We start from the raw sequence: 17,063 nt of genomic DNA, 5'->3' as shown, positions 1-17,063 counted from the left end.
CGTGGGGGCCCCGCCTCGTGCCTGCCTCTGCCAGGTATTTTCTTGGCATTCAGTCGCCTGCTAGATAACCTGGGCTTGCGCATAGTGCTGGCCCGGTGACAGTCACTCACTGTGCCCGGGCTCTACGGGGAGCCCGCCGCCCCAGGGGAGAGCGCGGGGCCACTTGCAGCTGAGGCAGGCTCCTGGCTGTCTCCAGGCCAGCAAGTGAGGCCGGGTCCGCAGGCGCCGTCCAGGGAGAGCCAGAGCCCCAGCTCTGTGCCGACTCCCAAGTGCTCCAGAGTTCTAGGTCTCCTGGCAGCTCGCCCGTGGTTCCCCCTCCTCTGCAACCCCGAGTCCTCAGACCCCGTGCCGCCTCCAACTGAGCCTTGTGTTTCCTTGCAGCGCCGATGTGGAAGTGGCCAGATTCTGAGCCGCCTGACTAGAGTTAGTAAGTTGCCTGGCGTTCTTGTGCGGTCACTGGCCAGTGGGTCTACACAGGCCCTCTGGCCTCAGCCACGCAGCCTGGGTGGGGAGGGCCTGGCTGCATGGCAGGGCCAGGGGTCCACTGAGCCTGCCTCTTGCTCTGGGTGCTGGGCCTTCTCTACTGGGTCCCCTCCTTGGGTTCACGGTCTCCTCCTCCCCTCCTGGAAGCTTGTGGACTCTGGCTGGCTGTGCCCGGGGCTCCCCTCACTGCTGGGTATGGCTCTGGCCCTGACCTTCTATGTGGTCCTCTCCTGCCCTGCTGGGCACTTCAGTTATAGTCAAGGGGTGACCCCGGCAAGCAGCTGCAGCCCGGGCCTTTCCCGCCTGACTTGCAGCGCCAGCTTGGGCTCCTTCGGGTGTGTGTGCCTTTGGGGCTGGTAAGGATGACAGCCTCGTGGGGACTGGCGGCTGGCGTCCTGGGGAGAGCCCCGGGGAGCTCCATAGGCACTGGAGCCAGGTGTTGGGCCCACTGGGGATGGGGTTGTGCTGTTAGTCTGAGCTTGCCTCTTCTGTCCCCCAAGCCCCACAGCATGGACCCAACTGGCTCCATCCCAAGTGTGCACCTGCAGACCTGGACTGCTGGGTCCAGGTTTGAGCTGACGCTCACTCCTGGGGCCACAGGGCCACTATGGCTCCAACTCCAGTGGGACTCTGGAGTCCGGGTCTGAGCCCATTTCCTCGCGGGTTGAGTGGGCCACTTCCCTGGTGCCCAGTATATATTTGGGATGTGCCAGGCTGCCCAGGAGCAGGCCCTCTGCCCTCATAGGGGGCCCTTACCCACACCTTCCAATCCACTGCACCTGTGTCTGGGCGGGTCCTGCTTCCTACCACCCTCCCATCCCTAAGTTGCTAGGAGGGCGGCTCTGCAAAGCCAGTGCCTGCATCCTTCACAAAGGACGTTGGTTCCTGTGTCTCCCTGGTGGTCACAGCAGGTATCCTGGCCCATGGGCAGCCAGGTCACAGGCAGATCACAGATCTGTCGTCTTTGCTGCCTTTCTGTTGTTGATATTCGGCATGAATTCTGGAAGGTTCTGTAGAAAAATGCTCCTGAACTGTGGGGACTGGATAGTATAGATGCTCTGGGTTGGCCCTGGCCGCCACCTTGCCTTCCACCTCCATCTTTCTCCCTTCTGAGACGCTGTTTCTGGGAGACCTCCATACCCCCCACTCCCCCAGGTCCCCCTGAGCAAGGGGGCTGCCCTCATCTGGTGAGGCTTGGAAGGGGTGAAGACTCAGAGATGAGGCTGGCACAGCCTCTGTCAGGGACCACGTCCCTTGGTGGAGGGCAGAGACCCTGGGTGGCAGTGCCAGTGGGGCGGTGGCGCTCAGCCCCAGCACCACTCCACAGCGCCAGGGGCCAGTTTCCTGGCCACACAGTCTGCCTGGTCTGACAACTCAGCTGAGATTGGGGGTGTCGAAAGCCACTTGCAGTTGGTCAAGGGACTTCCCAACCCCATCGCCACCCTGCCATGCCCCAGCTTTGGGCCCTGAGAAGGGGGCCTTGGAATGAGAGTGGAGGGGTGAGCACCCCTGGCCGCGGTCCATACTTGTCAGCGGAGGCCCAAGCGCCCACGCTGGACCCGGTTCCAGAGGGGCCCACCTTCCGAAGACGTGGAGAAACACCTGCCGCGAGAAGACAGAGAACAGGTGGTGCCGCCCGGCTCAGGGTCTGGAGTCGCCTAACTGGTCAAAACGCGCTTTGTGACGGCTGTTTCTTCTCAGAATCCTTCTGCCTCACTTTCAAGGCGTTGGTTCAGAAAATTATCCTGGATGACTTCCCGCATTCCGAGGTGCTCCTGAGTTCCGTGGGGCTGGAGTGGGAAGCTGCCCTGCCACGGGGAGTTGGACTCTTCCAGGCCGTGTGGGTTTGCAGGGGTGGTGGGCACGGGATCCCCAGGACACACCGAGAGCCCCCCGTGGGCAGGGGAGGGGTGCCCAGTCTCTCAAACTCCAAGCTGCAAGAGACCCCCTGGCCAGCTCCTTCCTGGCAGAGGTGCCCACGCCCAGCCCTCCTGGCCACAGCTGGCTCTGCAGCACTGGCATCCATGCCTTGAAGCGGCCAGTTGGCTGGGAACCGTGGCCCACACCTGTAATCCCAGCACTTTGGGAGGCTGAGGCGAGAGGATCTCTTGAGCCCAGGAGTTCGAGATAAGCCTGGGCAACATAGGGGAGACCCCGATCTTGACAAAAGCAAAAAATCAGCCAGGCATGGTGGCGCGCGTCTGTAGTCCCAGCTTCTCAGGAGGCTGAGGTGGGAGGATTGCTTGAGCCCGGAGGTGGAGGTTGCAGTGAGCTACAGTCACACCCCTGCATTCCAGCCCAGAAGACAGAGCAAGACCCTGTCTCAAAATAATAATACAATTTAAAAATTACAAAAGCCACTGGTCACCCCTGCGGCCTTGCTTAGCAGCCTCTGAGGGGCGGCTTTCAGTGAGGAGACAGAGCCCAGGCCTCTGAACTCCCCAAACCAGCAGCTCCCCAAACATGACGCAGGCCCTCCTTGGGGCCCTCTGCTCTTGGACCTGTCTGGTGACTTTCCTTCGCTGGCTGGAGAGGTGCTGGTGGTGTCACTGGGTAGTTCGTGGCAATTGCTGCCCAGGGCCACGTCCTGCAGGAGGTGGGGCCTGGCGCGTGTCCTCTGGCAGGGAGCAATGTCTGTGGCTTCCATGCGGTGACCTTGGGCTCCAAACTTCGTCACGTTCTGTTGGTTCAGGCCCCCACTCTCAGCACAGTGAGCTCCCTGCAGGCCTCCTGGGCGCGCTTTTCCCAGACGGCTGAGGGGTAGGGGCCAGAGTGGGGGAAATGGGGCCGCCCAGCCTCTCCGCGTGGACCTGCTCTCGCAGCCAGCCTTGGGCTCTGGCCTGTGCTCTCCCCGTCCCCGCCAACCCACTGCCCCCGTCAGGCTGAGACTGGTACAGCATTTGCGGCCCCAGCCCCAGGGTCCTCAGAGCCACCCAGTGTGGATGGTTCAGCGGGCTCCACCTGGCCCCACCATTCTGGGAGACAAGAAGAGAAAACTGCAGGTCAGAGAACAGGCCTGCGCCGGTGGGAGAGCTTCCTACCCCTGCAGCTCCCCGTGGGGTCTGGGCTAGCACCGTGCCTTTGCCTTTGATTCGGAGCAGGAGTGAGAACCACACAGCTGTGCTGCCCTCGGCTGTGGTCTGGGCCAGGTCTAGGCCCCTTCTCTGGGAACGCACCTTTTTTTTTTTTTTTTTTTTTTTTGAGGCAGGGTCTTACTCTGTTACCCAGGCTGGAGTGCAGTGGTAGGAACACAGCTCACTACTGCCTCGACCTCCTGGGTTCAAGCGAGCCTCCCACTTCAGCCCCCAATGTTGCTGGGACCACAGGCATGCACCACTCCCACGCCTGGCTTTTTTTTCCTCTTTTTTTTTTTTTTACTTTTTGAGACGGGTCCACTTTGCTGCCCAGGCTGGTCTTGAACTCCAGGGCTCAAGTGGTTCCTCCTGCTTTGGCCTCCCAGAGTGCTGCGATTCCAGGCAGGAGCCACCGCGCCCAGCCAGCCCCATTTCTAATCTCCCCAGAACTCCCTCCGGACCCTGGGCCTGTGGAGGGACTTAGAGCATTTCCCTAGGAGTGGGTCTAGCCTGGCAGGGAGACAGGGCATGGGCAGACATCACGGATGGAGGTGGAATCCTCACCATCGGACCCCCAGGCAGCCCCTACCCAGGCCCCACGAAGGGCAAAGCTGCACAGATCAAAGCTGAAAGCAGCTGGGAATCCAGCAGACCCTGAGGCTCCAGCGCATTTGAGAGATCAAAAGATCCTTTCAGCAGGGTGCCAATGCTCAGACGCCATCTGGAAGTCTGAGAGCTTTCCGCAGACCCGTCAGTCTCTTCCACATATTTTATTCTCTTAAAAACTCAGTCTGAAGTGTTTCAGGTTCTTAGAAAACACAAAGTCCTCAGGAAAGCTTAGGGAGCTGCTCCTGCCCTGCACCTCTTTCTGGGCAGCTGGATGGAGCCCTGCCTGCCTACCCCGGGGGTTGCTTCTGGCTGCCTGCACCTCTTCCTGGGCAGCTGGATGGAGCCCTGCCGGCCTGCCCCGGGGGTTGCTCCTGGCTGCCCAGGCTCCTGTGGACCCAGCTGTGCCAGAGGTGACTCCGCTCCAGGTAATGGCTCCAGTCCAAGCACAGCTCTGCCGGAGCACAGTCCTGTCCCTGCTGCGTCTTAATGTCCACATGCCATCTGTGCTGTCACCCTTGGAACTGCCTGACATCCCCCATCCTGTCCTGTGCTGTCCCCTCCAAAGGTGGGGACTCCAAAGAAAAGCCCAGGCGCCCCTCATCCGTGGGGTCCTTCTCAAACGTGCTCATCTTGTTCCATTTCAAATTCTTGTCTCGAGTCGTATTTGTGCATCAGCTGTGGCCCCGGGGACATGGGGGAGGGCGCAGCACCCCCGGGGGGACAGGTGGCTGAGCCCTTAGCAGGGGAACAACTGTGGCCAGGGGATGGCCAGCTGCTCTGCAGGGCCCGTGGGTGTCCATCTGCAGCCCTGAGGGAGCCGCGAGCCTAACCTGCCTTCCTCTGGATGCCCCCATGCCAGGGCTGGGCGCTCTACCAAGCTGTGTCCCCGGGTGTGGGCCTGGCCTGGTGGGGGGCCACCAAACTGATGTGTGCCCGGTTCAGGGCTGTCTTGAGTCCCCAGCCTCAGTGGTGATGTCCACCCCTCACTGGGAGGGTGCAGCTGGCCTGCCCTGCCCCGGCCCTGCCCACCCACGCTGCTGGGTGATGGATCAGAGTGGGGGCACCCTGCCTTGTCTAGGTCACGTAGGGTGAGCAGAGGGTGGTGCACCTTGGGGTCAGGCAGCCTTGCAGATGGCACCTGACCCTCCCTGCCCCCCAAAGCAGCCTCTGTTGTCTACGAGCTCTCTGTGCCCTGAGATCAGACCGTGGGCATCCAACACTGGGGATCCCTGGGGCATCGGGCAGCCCAGGTGCCACAATTTACCCATGGCTTCTGCCCTAAATTAAAACCACATTTTTCTCTTTCAGGAATCCCTTCGCCCATGTCCAGCTGAAGCCGACAGTGACCAACGACAGGTCTGCCCCCCTCCTCAGCTGATGGCCACATCTGCGGCGCTGCCCATCCGGTGGCTTCCCCCGCCCTGCCCCTGCAGCCTGTTTTGTCATCCTCTGTGCGTTCCTGTTAAGAGAACATCCAGGCCCCAGCTGCCTGGCCTTGCCCCACTTGAGTCTGGCCTGGGCTGGATCCCAGCTGTTCTGGGCAGGGGTGGGCGCAGGCCCCTGAGGGGCCGAGACCCACTGGCTGCGCTGCCCAGGGCCGAGGAGCCGCCTCTTGAGGGTATATACCTCTGGTCACATGGCCATGGAGCCCTGGGGTGCCCCTGGGTCAAGGGAGGACATTTGGCCAGCTGGTGGCTGGGAGGGGAGCCCGGCTGCTTCTCCTGCCCTAATAAACAGGCTCCTTCTGCACCAGGTGTGATCTGTCCACCCAAGGGCCAGAAGGCCGGGAGCAGGGGGATGGGAGCACCCACACCCCGGGTGGAAGATGAACTTCCCATAAGCACGTCATACCCTGCAGGCCCAGCAGCTGCGCCTGGAGTGTGGGGCCTGGTCCCTCTCCATGCCCCTCAGTGGGGCTCTCCTGGGCTCCCACTGGCGGTGTCACGAGGGCTTCCCCAGCCCCCTCCTGCCTCTGGGCAGGCCCCAGCCTCCTCCCTACCCAGCCTCCCATCCAGAACCTTGCTGCCAGGGCCGCCCAGCTCTCTCCTGTGGCCAGAGACCAGCTGTCAGGTGCTGTGTGGGGTCACCAGCAGAGTACCTGCTGGCAGGTGGGGGCTTCCCCGCTCCTGGGATCTGTCCCAGGACTCCTGGGTGGACCTCCCCCACCCCCACACACTCCTGCAGGCACTGGGGAGCTCCGCTGGAGCTGGGGGTTTTAAAGCTTCATTAGCAGATCTGTGTTCTTCGATACTGTTAGGTGAAATGCAGTGTGCTGAGAGCTGCACTGATGACAGCAGCCCTTACCTGGGGGGGAGTCTCCAGCAGAGCCCACTCCTGCCTGCAGCCACTCACAGCCCGGGGACAGGAAGCTGCAGAGTTGGCAGGCCAGGAGGACAGTTGAGAGCCGGCCAGCAGAGGGTGCAGGGGAGCCCAGCTGTGTTCAACTCTCCTGACTCCGCCTTCCACCCTGGGCCCAGGGACAGACAGTGCCCTCAGAAGGGCAGGGAGGAGGCTGTCCTGGAGAGGCCTGTAGGTCCACTCTCTTCACCCGTCCCTACCAGGCCAACTCGGCCTGCAGGAAGGGAGACCTGCAGGGATCTGCCCCTGCACCCCCAGACACAGTAGGGCCAGAACACCATCCCCTCCACCAGGGTGTGCCAAGGACAGTGGGGAAGAGAGGGGCAGCTTCCTCCTGGCCCCAGGGAGGGGTGGCATCAGGTTCCTACCCCAGCCATGGCACAGCCCCTCCTGTCCAGGACTTTATCAGCAGACCTCAGGAAACAACACACAAATGTTTCTTTTTTTCTTAGCTTCATTTCTCTTAAAAAACAAGGAACAAGAAAACATTGCACCAGCGTTCTAAGCCTCAAACAAAACACAAAACAATTCCCTCTGCAAAGCAACAATAAACTTTACGTCTCTTTGGCAACAATAACTTCAAGTCACCCCACTTTCATTCGCTCCAACCACAGCAGTTACAAAAATATTCCCTGCGCTGCCCTGCTCCCAGCTCTACCCCTTCCCCACCATCCCTCTCCCTGTAGGCAGGAGCCAGCCCCCCAACACTGCGGGGTATGGCCCCCACTCTCCTTTGGCAGCTGGGGCACAGGACCAGATAGTGCCCTGCAGAGGGGAACTGCCTGCACGGTCCTGCCAAGGGCACCTCTAGAACGGGGCCCACGGCGGCAGGAGCGCAGCCTGGAAGCCCCTTCCACCCCTGATCTTTTTGGCTGCCCACCGTGGCCACAGCAGGACCCAGGTGGGAACAGCCCATTTCCTGTGGGAAGGGTGGGCTTACCGGTCTAGCTGAGTCAGTGAAGGGGAAACAGCCACAGACTGAGATAAGGGCAGAGGACACAGGACTGACACAGGCGCCCAGGGCCACTCCTTGCCCTGAGCCACCAGGAACCCGGCAAGGATGGGGGCGCAGGGGGTGGGAAGAGGTTCACAAGCCTGCCAGTGTCTCGGGGCCATGCTTCATCCTGTGTCAAGTGTCCTGTGAGGACACCGGAGGAGCCACCAGACGGGGCATATGGTACCTCCGAGGCCAGGCAGCCGGCAGCGGCAGGCAGAGCAGAGGGTAGGGGCCGCCGTGCCCAGGGCCACTGGCCTCTCTTCAGTGTGTGTGTACAGACATCCACTGTGACTCCAGGCGTCCCGAGGGGCTAGCAGCAAACCCAGAAGCCCAAATTCTGCCTCCGGGGCGGAGCATGGCCAATCCACTGTCCAGGGCCTCTCATCCTTCGGGCTTCTCCAGGACACCATGTGGGGCAGAGGCACCCGAATCTGCTGCCAACAGCCACCAGGACATGGTCCCCACTTTCTCGGTCACCATCCTCGCTGCTGCCTGGCAGGGGCTCTGGTGACGCCAGCCTCGAGGAGCAGGAGCTGCCCTGGTCTCAAGCCTCTTTACTCTCACCCCCGGCACCTGCTGCAGGGCCTGGCAAGCAGGATGACAAAGTGAACACAGGGTCCTAAGACACCAGGGCCTGCCTGCCTCCCCCGCAACTCCCACCTGGCCTCCATCCCTGGCCCACATACAGGCCGGGCCAGTAGGGGCTGTGGGCCAGCCCGGGCCCCTTCCCTGCAGCAGATCTGGCTGTGTGTTAAGTGGGAGATGGACCCATTTCTCCCACTCCTGCATCACTGGACCCAGGCCAACAAGGCTCAGCAAATGCCTCCGAATCCTCTTTTACATACAGGGAAACTGAAGCTTGAACAGGAAGGGGATGGCCAGGGTCATGTAGTGATCTCCTAGTGACCTGTGTGCTTGTTCTGCCACGCAGGGGGCACCCTGCGCTAGGGGTGAGGCTGACGGGACCTTCCCCCAAGGCTGCAGCCACAGGCCAGGACAGGGAATAATGGGTCTACCGAGGGGAGGGGAGAGATGGCAGGGGGCCTTTGAGGAGGTGGGCACTTGTCATGCATGTGGGCAGGGGCTGTAGGGGTAGGGACACCTGGCAGAGATGAGCCCAGCCTGGGATGGGGTGGACACTGGAGGGGCATGGCCGGGAGTGATGGCTTAGGCCCCCAGCAGGGCTCCACCTGGGGCGTCAGTCTGCAGGCGCTGGTAAGGTTCTGGTGGGAGGGGCTGCCGCAGGTCTGGGGGGTAGGGTCAGGCAAAGGAGAGCCGGGTGCAGGGAGAAGGCAGGGGCCTGAGGGCCAGGTGGGGTCCAGGCGAGGTCCAGGCTAGGTCTGGGGCCGGGAAGGGGTGGGGTGGGGTGGGGTGGGGGGCGGGGCTGGCCCAGCAGGGACCTAGACAGAGGGGCCCCACCCTCGGAGCTCCGTGCCCCGCCTCGCACGGGCCTCACCTCTCACGGACTCGGCATCTGAATCAGACACGTGCGTGATGGAGAAGCGGGATGTGGGCGCGGGCGACACCGTGAAGCGCGAGAAGGGAGCGGGCGTGGGCACAGCCGGGGCGGGTGCGGCCGGGTCCAGGGCTATGGCGAAGGCTGCCTTGGTCTGCATCAGCGGGAAGTCGTCGTCCCACGCAAACCCGCCACCTGCAAGCCAGGTGGCGATGTCACTCGCACTCACAGCCTGGGATCCCGGGCCGGCCCCGCTCCCACAGTCATGGACCTGGCCCCGCCTCCCATGATGTCGCGGGCCCAGGCCCCACCTCCCATGCGGCACGGATCAGGCCCCGCCTTCAATGACGTCACATACCAAAGCGGCCTCCCATGACGCCACGGGCCAAAGCCCGCCTCCCACACGTCAGGGACCAGGTGCTCCTCCCATGATGTCACACATTAGGCCCCGCCTCCCAAAAGGCACGGACCAGGCCCCACCTCCCGTGACATCGTGGGCCCGGCCCCGCCCCGGCTCACCCTCTTTTGCAGTGGAGCCATCTGGGGAGCCATCAGTCTGCCGCGGCGGGCTGGGGGCGCTGGGAGAGCTGGGGCTCCCCATAAGGAACGTGGAGGGCGACTCCTTAGCACCCGGGAAGGGCTCCCCGAGCTCCCGGGTGGGGCTTTCCTGGAGGGATCAGAGAACACCAGGTGGCTTGGCCGCCAGGAGTCGCAGCCGCTCCCACCCCTTCCTGCGGAAGCGCGACCCCCAGCCCCGAGCAGACACAGGTCGGCGGCGGCCCACCTGGTCGAAGAGGTAGACGGTGACGTCGTCGAAGAAGGACACAGCCTTCTTCTTGCGTTCCAGGTCCTCGCAGAAGGCCTCGGACAGCAGGCTGGGCATCTTGAGCAGGCTGCGCAGGTTGCGCGCACTCTGGCTCTCAGCCACCACCACGGGCACCGCCGGCGCCTCCTCCTCGCTGTCCTCGCTAGGCTCCTGGACGCTGTAGCAGCGGAGCTCCTCGTCAGACTCGTCGCTGTCCTCACTGTCCTCCTCCTCCTCCTCCGGCCGGCCCTCCAAGGCCGCAGGGAGGCCAGGCAGAGCCAGGCGGAGTGGGGCTCTGGGGGTGCCTGGGCCCGCCATCCGCTTTTGTGGAGTCAGCCCTGACAACAGTCCTGTGGGCCCCTGGAGCTCAGAGCTGTTGCCTTCTGAGCTCAGTGGAACCGGGGTCAGCAGGAAAAACTGGGAGCAGCTGGGGCTGGGCCCAGGCGGCACCTCGGCTGGGCCTTGGGGCTCTGGAGGCTCTGGGCCCAGGCCCGAGGGGCAGGTGCTGGGGTCTGGGGAGGACCCTTCAAGCCGCAGCGGTGGGGGCAGCACCTCCCTGGGGCCAGAGCCTTGTGCCTCCCCAGGAACCCCAGGCCTGAGGGAGGCCTGCGCAGATGGCTGCCCAGTGCTCGGCAGGCCCGGCTCTGGCCCAGGACCTTGGTCCCCACCACACTTCTCTGGGCCTGAGGTGGGCTCAGCCTCAGTCTCCAGGTCTGAGAAGTAGGCGGAGTCTCGGTAGGGGTTCTTCTCGTTGAGGCCACTGAGGGAGGCGGAGAGCCGCATCTCAGGCCCAGGGCCCTCTCCCTCTGAGGTCAGCTCCCCAAAGGCCTGGGGCTCGCACCCTTCCTGTGCCTCCTTGAGCACAAACTCGGGGGACTCATAGTTCTCCGTGTCATAGCCACTGTCCAGTGCTCGGGGCTGCCCTCCCGAGGGGCCAGCGGCCGATGGGCTGAAGACCTCATAGCCACCATCACTGGCTGAGGACGGGATGTCCAGGGAGTCCAGGGAGTCAGGAGTCCCCACCTGCTTCTGCAGAGAGCGGAAGGCTGGCACCACATCCGGCCTCTCGGCCTGCAGGCCGTCACTGGACGTGTCGGTGAAGATGCCCGAGGTGGCCTCAGCTGTGTCCTCATCCTCACTGCTGGGTGCCTCCACCTCAGGGGAGCTGCCACCACCATTCAGGGTGGAAGCCGGCTTGGTGGCAGACACCTCGCCACCAGCAGCAGGCGTGGGCGAGTCAGGCAGGGCCTCAGGGGCATCGGGGGCACTGGCCTCCTCTGAGGGAAGTGGGGCTCCCTCCTGGGATGGGGAGGGGACAGAAGGAAGGGACAAGCGGGGTCCGGCAGTGCCCTCAGCCTCTGTGGCAAGCTTGGGCTCTGCCTGCAGGTGGTCACCCCCACTACCAGGTACCTCTGTCCAGGAGGGTGTGACCAGACAGGGAGCAGGTGCCAGGCCCTGGGCAGGGCATAGATGGGGGAGGCTGGGACAGCAGCCTGGCTCCTGGGCAGAGGAGGCTGCCTGCAGCCCAAGCAGAGACTCCCCGGGGTATGCCGGCTCAGGGGAGGCCCGTGGGGTCTGCTTTGGACTGCAGCAGCCATCAGCGTGGTAGCCCACAGAGCTGAGGTCCCAGGACTCTGGACAGCGGCTGCCGCTGTTGTTGTTGGCAGACACGTTGGAGCGCCAGTGTCCACGCTGGGCAGCCCTCCGCGCTCCCACCTCCTCCAGCTCCTCCTCGCCAGTCAGTGGCAGCGGCGGCGCCCCTGAGCTTCCAAAGAGGGATGTGCCCAGTGGGTCCTCGAAGAAGGGCGAACAGAAGGCGGACACGCCCCAGTCTGCATCCTTGGCTCTGCCCTCCGCCAGCCTCAGGGGCCCCGCAGAGGGCGAGGGCGAGCGTGAGGGGCAGAGCTGGTCCCGCGCCAAGCTTCCGCGAGGGCAGAGGTCGCCGCGGCCCCAGGGGATGTCGGCGGGTGGCCCGTGGCCCAGAAGTGGCTCCATGGCCAGCGAGGCAGCGGTGCTGCCCTCAGAGTCCTCGTCCTGGTCTGCGATGGCAGGTGAACTGGGGGCGCAGCCGGCGCAGTCGGGGTCGTGGCCGGCGGCGGGCGTGGCCTCCTCTAGGCGGATGAAATACTCGCTGCCCAGCGAGGGGCTGTGCGCGCTGAGCACCGGAACCACCCCGGGGGGCGCGCCGTCGGGGGCACACAGCTCCTGCAGGCGCGCGGGGCGGTCCGGACTGAGCGTGGCGGGGAAGGCCTCCGCGCCGCGGCCCGCCTCCCACTTGTACTCGAAGTTGAGGCCTCGGCTGGTCTCGGTCACCGTCAGCACGTCGTCGCCATCCGCATGGAAGCCGTCGCCCGCGAACTGCTCCAGCAGCGGGAAGGACGAGGCGGCGGCGAGCTCCACCACTCCGCCCAGCGTGGGCCCCGCTGCACCAGGCCCAGGACCCACGCCGCCCCCGCCGGGCCGCAGAGAGCGCCAGCGCCGCTCAAACTCCTCTTCTGCTTCGGTGGCGCCCTTGGCACACAGGTAGGACAGCAGCAGGTGCACCTCCTCAGCTGTGGGCCGCTGCTCTGGCTGCAGCCAGCAGAACTGCATCACCTCGTACCTGCGAGGAGGTCCCACGGGGGCCACGTCAGAGGCAACGCTGGCCAGGAACGCGTCCATGGGGCAGGGATGGGGTTCCTCTAACTCCCAGTGTCTTGGGGACGTTAAGGGCATCTCCCACTTGAGTGACGCCCCAAATCTGCCAAGGCAGGCCCAGCGGCGTGGGAGCAGGAGGTGGTTGGGCACTCCCCCTAAGCCTTCCCTCCCTGCACACAAGGGTGCAGAGGTGGTGGGTAGAGGCCCTATCAGAGGAGAGGGGAGACCAGGGAGGGCTGGAACCCCAGGGGGTCAGGGTTAGCCGCCTCTGCCTGGGGGTCAGGATACCCCATCTCGGCCTGGCTGTCCGGGACAGGGCGGTGGGGCCCTCACCAGCGGTCCGACAGGGTCAGCTGCAGCTGGGGCTTGGGCAGCTTGAGCTGCTGCTCCCGGACCGCGTACGCCAGCACCTGCTGGTCCGAGTGCTGGGGGTAGGGCTGCGTGCCCAGCTCAAAGAGCTCCCAGATGGTCACGCCCAGGGACCTGTGGGGTGACAGCCGTGAGTCAGGGCTGGGCACAGCCTGCCACAGCAAGGGCCGCGCAGGATCCCTGGGGTGCCGAAGGGGCAGCTCCCGCCATCACGCCAGTGCCTCAGGACCAGGGCCTGGCACCACACCAGCCGCCCCTCCCTGAGGACAGCCCTTCCTTTGAGCAGACAGAATGTGCACCTGGCCAGGCCCAAGCCGAGCACCTGTGGAGCCTGCACATAAAGGCCAGGCTGGCCAAATCCATCTGCTTGTCCACTCATTCATTCATTCACTGATGCACTGAAGACCAGACACTGCCCAGTGTGGGAGCTGCCCTGGCGGAGCTGGAGGGCAGATGTGGAGCCCGAGGCAGGGTAAGGCCAACATCAGCAGGGGACTGAGGGAGGGGGAGAGAGGGGACGCCTCAGGCCAGCATGGGCAGGGCCGGGGAACAGGCAGGGGTGCACAGAGCATGTGGGCGGGTAGGGCAATTGGGGTCTCCTTCCTGTAGGCTGTGGCTTCACCTAGCCACTTTGGTCCCTGGCTGTCCCAAGAGGCTGCAGAGTGAGACAGAGGTGATTTCGCAAGATGTCACCATGGCCTTGGCCAGAGCCCGGTGACTGGAGACCCCAGCCAGTGTGCAGTGGGGTGGGCAGGCCAGGAAGGGGCCTTGGTGGAGAGGTAAGGAGGGGACAGCGTCCATGATGGGGCACAGTCAAGTGGCTTAGGGGAGACCCCGAAAGCTCAGGGAGGCAGCCTGGCCCATGGGATCTGAGAGTTCCCCAGAAGCAGAAGGCGGCCAGACCGCAGCCTGGGAGTGGTGGGGGCTGCGGGGGAAGCAGCAGAGGTGAGGGCAGGAAGGGGCGCCCACCCCAGGGCAGACCACTACCCTGGGCAGCTTGGCCCCACCCCTTCAGAGGCTACACCAGGTAGGAATGAACAGTCCGTGCTGGGTGCTCAGGATGGGGGCCTCCAGGCTGCGGTTGTGGGAGATCCCAGCACCCTCACCGTCACCTCCTCTGCCTGGCAAGGCCTGACCTACACTCCCCTGAAGGCAGCCAACACCCCACCCAGACCCTCTCCCCAGGCACAGGTGCACACCAAGTCTCCCATCCCAGGACAGACCCCCCAGCATGCTGAGGCCGGGCTTTTAGCTTTTGGCCCTGTATGTGTGCTCTGACCCCACCATGGGTGGGTGTCAGCCCAGGGGTCCCTGGTGCAGCTGTCAGGACAGTGTCTCCACCAGTGTGGGGTCGCCACCCAACCAGCCACTTGGGCTGCTGGTGTGCGGCCACTACAGGTGGCTCCGGCAGCCCTCCAACCTCACTACTCGTGGCCATGGTTTGACATGGGTGGGCGGGTGGCACTCGGCCTCAGCCCCTCACGGCGCTACCAGGGCTTCACTCACCACACGTTCCCACTCTTGGTCTGGTCCACGACAAGCAGGTTGCTGTGCACCTCGTCCACCAGCTCCGGTGCGATCCAGCGCAAAGGCACCCACAGCTGGTCGGCGGTCACGAAGTAGTCTTCCTGTTGGCACAGGGACGGGTCACCCCTGCCGGCGCAGGCCCCGCCCCTCATGCCCAGCCCAGCCCAGCCTACCCCACTCACTCTGTACTTGCAGTGAGCCAGGCCATAGTCACCGATCTTCACCGTCAGGTCGGCCGTGAGTAGGCAGTTCCGCAGGGCCAGGTCGCTGCAGGCAGGGTCATGGGCGGGGGCGGGGGCAGGGTCAGTGGGATGTGCCAGGTCGGGGAGTCCAGCACAGGGGTCCTTTGCCAACACCTGGATGGCTCACAGCCCAGGCTGGAAGGGGCACTGGAGATGCTGCCAACACCCACCCCTGCCTAGGGCCCTATCCTGTGCCCAGTCCTGAGACCTGGGGAGGGACCGTGTGCATGGGCCTCAAATGTTATGCAGATGAGGATGGGGCCTAGAGAGGGTGAGGACCTGCCAGAACCCACTGGACCCATCCACGCTTCTCTAGGACCCTCTCCTCCCAGCCCTACTACACCATCACCCTCAGTTCCCCAGGAGGTGGGAATTGATGGGGAAACTGAGGCCTGGAGTATCCCAGGGGTCCTGCCAGCTGCCAGAGTCCAGTTTCAGGGCCCAGCCCTGCCATGCCTACTCAGAGCTGGAGCTCTCTCTCACTTGAGCCACCACTGGCCCCAGGGTTGGGTAGGGTCTGCAGAGAACACGGGTTACCCCTGGCACTACCTCCAACCCAGCCTGCCTTGGCTGCTGGCTTTGACCACCTGCCTGGCTGGTCACGTGGGTGTGCGGAGGCATAGGGTACTGGGTAGACATTACCACACCTGTGGTATTACTTCTGTGCTCAGGACTCAGGGTGGGGACAGAGCCCAACCCAGGCTGTCCCTTCCCACATAAGCCCGTGTCTGTGTGCTGGGGGTTGCTATAGGCCCACGTGTCCTGGGCCTATGGGGTGGGGTGGGATGGGGTGGGGCTGGGGGCAGGGCAGCTGGGGCTCGGCGGGCAGGTCGGGAGGCTGGCAGCTACCCTCTTCAACAAAATCACTGATGCTGGAGTCACCTGAGTCATCACTCAGCACCAGGATATTGTTGGAGAGGACGGCCGTGCGGCATCTGGGGCTGGCGGGGCCACATGTCCTTCGCCACTTCTTCCAGCATGTCCCCCCGGGGCCCCAGGGGCTGGGCATCCTGGCCCGAGCAGGACAGAACCCTCCCTCCAGGGTTCTGCGAAGCAGGGCCTGCTAAGCCCTCCCTTTGGGACTTGAGGGAGACGGAGTGTGGGGTTGGTGTGGGGCTGCAGGGTGGTGGCTGACTGCCTCGGGGACAGAGAACAGGCCAGCATGACAGTGCACATTTCTTCATCTAAACCTGCAAAGTGGGTGTCAAACTATTGTCTTCCCAATTTTTCAAAAACGTCATAAAATCCCTTTGCATAGTGGTTGTTTGATGCTGCACGAGATGAACCTGGCCGGTCCTTGCAACCCCCTTGTGGCAGGACCCGCCCCTATGCCCTTCCTTCAGGGGAGGGGCTGAGGCACAGAGAGGGCCCCAGTCCAAGGGTTACAGCAGGGAGGAGCCCTGGCCTAGGGCTTCCTGGCCACTGGCCCGCGCCCACCCTCACCTGTGCACGTAGTTGTTCCGATGCAGGTGCAGGACGCCACAGGCTACCTCACAGGCCATGCGCTGCAGGGTCAGGGGGTCGGGCGCCATGGACTCCGCCACCCGGCAGCTCCGCAGGTAGCCCTTGAGGTCCCCCTGCAGAAAGGGGGCATGGTGCAGTCACCAGCAGACTGGGGACTGGCCACCCTGGAAGGTCCCTGCCTACCTCCCCAACTCCTCCACCCCTACCCACAGCTGACGGACAGCAGCTGCCCAGAGCAGCCCCGCGCCCTGCACAGTGGCTGACACCCAACAGTTCCTGGAGAGGGGCTGTGTCCACCAGGGCTGGGCTGGACTGAAGGCTCCCTCTCCACTGCCCCTCAGCCAGCCCTGGGCAGCAGGAGTCCCTTGGCCTGTGGTACAGAGAGAAATGCAGGGCCCAGGTGGATCTGCTTAATGGAGCCTGGGGCTGGTGGTTGAGGGTTGGTCGGCAGCCCCTGACCTGCTGAAAGCCCAGCTCCTGGGAGGGCCAGGGTTAGGAGTCCAGACGCCAATGTGTGAGGGCCCCTGTCCCAAGGGAAGCCAGCAGGGGACCTAGCCCAGCTGCGGGCAGGCTCGGCTCAGTGCAGGAGCTGTGTATGTGCAAGGGGGTGGGGGGCAGGTCCCTGGCGGGGGTGGGTCCCCGGGGGGGTGGTGACGGGCAGGCCCAGGACTCCAGGCAGCCTGGGGAAGTGGCCATCCCCAGTCCCCCATGACAAACTCAAGCCTGAGTGAGGCCGTGGAGCCCCATTGGAGCAGTGGCCCCCCCAATTGGCCCAGGATGCCTCCCCCTGAATCACAGGGCACACAGGCAGGTGAGCAAGCAGCTGGCAGCTCCCCAGGGGTGCAAGGAGTCCCAGCGCAGGCCTGTCCTGTGCCCAGCCCCCACAGTCCCTCCCCAGGGAGGCTGGGTCTTCCCATGGCCTCCTCTGGAAGGCGGTGGGGCAGGGTCCCTGGGTCTTGGCTTTAGGGAGGATGTGAGGCCCCCAGGGAGGGGGTGGCACCAGACACTGGCAGGGCAAGGGAGAGCCCCGGCTCAGCAAAGG

The 17,063-nt window shown here is 64.2% G+C and overlaps 2 protein-coding genes across 12 annotated transcripts in view; one reads left to right on the top strand and one right to left on the bottom strand.

The window, feature by feature from the left end:
• BAIAP2 (BAR/IMD domain containing adaptor protein 2) overlaps positions 1-5,915 on the top strand; it is a 77,212-nt gene extending 71,297 nt beyond the window's left edge. Inside the window, exons 14-15 of one of the 3 annotated variants that reach the window (XM_030922512.1) lie at positions 382-423; positions 5,475-5,915. In XM_030922512.1, coding sequence (XP_030778372.1) covers positions 382-409 — 28 coding nt within the window. In that variant the 3' untranslated portion in view covers positions 410-423; positions 5,475-5,915. Of the gene's footprint in view, positions 1-381; positions 428-5,474 lie in introns of all 3 variants that reach the window. The other 2 variants (XM_030922511.1, XM_030922509.1) reach the window with 2 other exon arrangements.
• A 1,049-nt stretch (positions 5,916-6,964) lies between these two features.
• AATK (apoptosis associated tyrosine kinase) overlaps positions 6,965-17,063 on the bottom strand; it is a 47,660-nt gene continuing 37,561 nt past the window's right edge. For 5 of the 9 annotated variants that reach the window (XM_030922505.1, XM_030922508.1, XM_030922507.1 and 2 more), the window contains exons 7-14: positions 16,001-16,134; positions 14,498-14,582; positions 14,295-14,416; positions 12,753-12,902; positions 9,762-12,384; positions 9,497-9,644; positions 8,978-9,172; positions 6,965-8,106 (exon numbers count right to left, since the gene is read on the bottom strand). In XM_030922505.1, coding sequence (XP_030778365.1) covers positions 8,066-8,106; positions 8,978-9,172; positions 9,497-9,644; positions 9,762-12,384; positions 12,753-12,902; positions 14,295-14,416; positions 14,498-14,582; positions 16,001-16,134 — 3,498 coding nt within the window. In that variant the 3' untranslated portion in view covers positions 6,965-8,065. The remainder of the gene's footprint in view (positions 8,107-8,977; positions 9,173-9,496; positions 9,645-9,761; positions 12,385-12,752; positions 12,903-14,294; positions 14,417-14,497; positions 14,583-16,000; positions 16,135-17,063) is intronic. The other 4 variants (XM_010354269.2, XM_030922504.1, XM_010354270.2 and 1 more) reach the window with 4 other exon arrangements.

This window comes from Rhinopithecus roxellana, chromosome 19 (assembly GCF_007565055.1).
Source record: "Rhinopithecus roxellana isolate Shanxi Qingling chromosome 19, ASM756505v1, whole genome shotgun sequence".
NCBI lineage: Eukaryota > Metazoa > Chordata > Mammalia > Primates > Cercopithecidae > Rhinopithecus > Rhinopithecus roxellana.
This window is presented reverse-complemented; position numbering and strand designations above follow the sequence as displayed.